Source organism: Mizuhopecten yessoensis, unplaced genomic scaffold (genome assembly GCF_002113885.1).
Source record: "Mizuhopecten yessoensis strain PY_sf001 unplaced genomic scaffold, ASM211388v2 scaffold10357, whole genome shotgun sequence".
In the NCBI taxonomy this organism is placed as follows: Eukaryota; Metazoa; Mollusca; class Bivalvia; order Pectinida; family Pectinidae; genus Mizuhopecten; species Mizuhopecten yessoensis.
The window spans coordinates 14,508-17,605 of record NW_018408506.1 but is presented as its reverse complement, the minus strand read 5'-3'; the positions used below and the strand labels follow the sequence as shown (position 1 = coordinate 17,605).

The 3,098-nt window shown below is 50.8% G+C and overlaps 1 protein-coding gene across 1 annotated transcript; it reads right to left on the bottom strand.

Annotated features, from left to right (window-relative positions):
- Positions 1-645: 645 nt before the first annotated feature.
- On the bottom strand, positions 646-1,332 carry LOC110460305. The gene has a single exon (XM_021513137.1). The coding sequence runs from the start codon at positions 1,330-1,332 to the stop codon at positions 646-648; it is 687 nt and encodes a 228-aa protein (XP_021368812.1).
- Between the last annotated feature and the right edge of the window lie 1,766 nt (positions 1,333-3,098).

Genomic DNA, 3,098 nt, shown 5'->3' with positions numbered 1-3,098 from the left:
GAATGTGCCACACTGTCAGGGTCCTTTCTGAGACCATGACACACTTAACAATGTGGCACGCTGTCAGGGTCCTTTCTGAGACCATGACATACTGTAGAATGTGCCACACTGTCAGGGTCCTTTCTGAGCCCATGACACACTGTAGAATGTGCCACACTGGCAGGGTCCTTTCTGAGACCATGACACACTATGCAATGTGCCACACTGTCAGGGTCCTTTCTGACACCATGACACACTGTAGACTGTGCCACACTGTCAGGGACCATTCTGAGACCATGACACACTGTAGAATGTGCCACATTGTCAGGGTCCTTTCTGAGACCATGACACACATACTATTCAATGTGCCACACTGTCAGGGTCCTTTCTGAGCCCATGACACACTGTAGAATGTGCCACACTGTCAGGGGCCTTTCTGAGACCATGACACACTGTAGGATGTGCCACGCTATTAGGGTCCATTCTGAGACCATGAGACACTCGAATGTGCCGCACTGTCAGGGTCCGTTCTGAGACCATGACACACTTAACAATGTGGCACCCTGTCAGGGTCCTTTCTGAGACCATGACACACATACTATGCAATGTGCCACACTGTCTGGGTCCTTTCTGAGACCATGACACACTGTACAATGTGGCACGCTGTCAGGGGCCTTTCTGAGACCATGACACACATACTATGCAATGTGCCACACTGTCTGGGTCCTTTCTGAGACCATGACACACTGTACAATGTGGCACGCTGTCAGGGTCCTTTCTGAGACAATGACACACTGTAGAATGTCCCACACTGTCAGGGTCCTTTCTGAGACCATGACATACTGTAGAATGTGCCACACTGTCAGGGTCCTTTCTGAGCCCATGACACACTGTAGAATGTGCCACACTGGCAGGGTCCTTTCTGAGACCATGACACACTATGCAATGTGCCACACTGTCAGGGTCCTTTCTGAGACAATGACACACTGTAGAATGTCCCACACTGTCAGGGTCCTTTCTGAGACCATGCCACACTGAAGACTGTGCAACACTGTCAGGGTCCATTCTGAGGCCATGACACACTGTACAATGTGGCACGCTGTCAGGGTCCTTTCTGAGACCATGACATACTGTAGAATGTGCCACACTGTCAGGGTCCTTTCTGACACCATGACACACTGTAGACTGTGCCACACTGTCAGGGACCATTCTGAGACCATGACACACTGTAGAATGTGCCACATTGTCAGGGTCCTTTCTGAGACCATGACACTCTGTAGAATGTGCCACACTGTCAGGGTCCTTTCTGACACCATGACACACTGTAGACTGTGCCACACTGTCAGGGTCCATTCTGAGACCATGCACACTGTACAATGTGGCACGCTGTCAGGGGCCTTTCTGAGACCATGACACACATACTATGCAATGTGCCACACTGTCTGGGTCCTTTCTGAGACCATGACACACTGTGCAATGTGCCACACTGTCAGGGTCCTTTCTGACACCATGACACACTGTAGACTGTGCCACACTGTCAGGGTCCATTCTGAGACCATGCACACTGTACAATGTGGCACGCTGTCAGGGTCCTTTCTGAGACCATGCCACACTGAAGACTGTGCAACACTGTCAGGGTCCATTCTGAGGCCATGACACACTGTACAATGTGGCACGCTGTCAGGGTCCTTTCTGAGACCATGACACTCTGTAGAATGTGCCACACTGTCAGGGTCCTTTCTGAGCCCATGACACACTGTAGAATGTGCCACACTGGCAGGGTCCTTTCTGAGACCATGACACACTGTAGGATGTGCCACGCTATTAGGGTCCATTCTGAGACCATGAGACACTAGAATGTGCCGCACTGTCAGGGTCCTTTCTGAGACCATGACACAGTGTAGAATGTGCCACACTGTCAGGGTCCATTCTGAGACCATGCACACTGTACAATGGGGCACGCTGTCAGGGGCCTTTCTGAGACCATGACACACATACTATGCAATGTGCCACACTGTCAGGGTCCTTTCTGAGCCCATGACACACTGTAGAATGTGCCACACTGTCAGGGACCTTTCTGAGACCATGACACACTGTAGGATGTGCCACACTATTAAGGTCCATTCTGAGACCATGAGACACTAGAATGTGCCGCACTGTCAGGGTCCTTTCTGAGACCATGACATACTGTAGAATGTGCCACACTGTCAGGGTCCTTTCTGAGCCCATGACACACTGTAGAATGTGCCACACTGGCAGGGTCCTTTCTGAGACCATGACACACTATGCAATGTGCCACACTGTCAGGGTCCTTTCTGACACCATGACACACTGTAGACTGTGCCACACTGTCAGGGACCATTCTGAGACCATGACACACTGTAGAATGTGCCAAACTGTCAGGGTCCTTTCTGAGACCATGACACAGTGTAGGATGTGCCACACGATTAGGGTCCATTCTGAGACCATGAGACACTAGAATGTGCCGCACTGTCAGGGTCCTTTCTGAGACCATGACACTCTGTAGAATGTGCCACACTGTCAGGGTCCTTTCTGAGACAATGACACACTGTAGAATGTCCCACACTGTCAGGGTCCTTTCTGAGACCATGCCACACTGAAGACTGTGCAACACTGTCAGGGTCCATTCTGAGACCATGCACACTGTACAATGTGGCACGCTGTCAGGGTCCTTTCTGAGACCATGACATACTGTAGAATGTGCCACACTGTCAGGGTCCTTTCTGACACCATGACACACTGTAGACTGTGCCACACTGTCAGGGACCATTCTGAGACCATGACACACTGTAGAATGTGGCACACTGTCAGGGTCCTGGCTGAGACCATGACACACTTAACAATGTGGCACGCTGTCGGGGTCCTTTCTGAGACCATGACACACTGTGCAATGTGCCACACTGTCAGGGTCCTTTCTGAGACCATGACACACTGTAGGATGTGCCACACTATTAGGGTCCATTCTGAGACCATGAGACACTAGAATGTGCCGCACTGTCAGGGTCCTTTCTGAGACCATGACACACTGTACAATGTGACACGCTGTCAGGGTCCTTTCTGAGACATTGACACACTGTAGATTATGCCACAATGTCAGG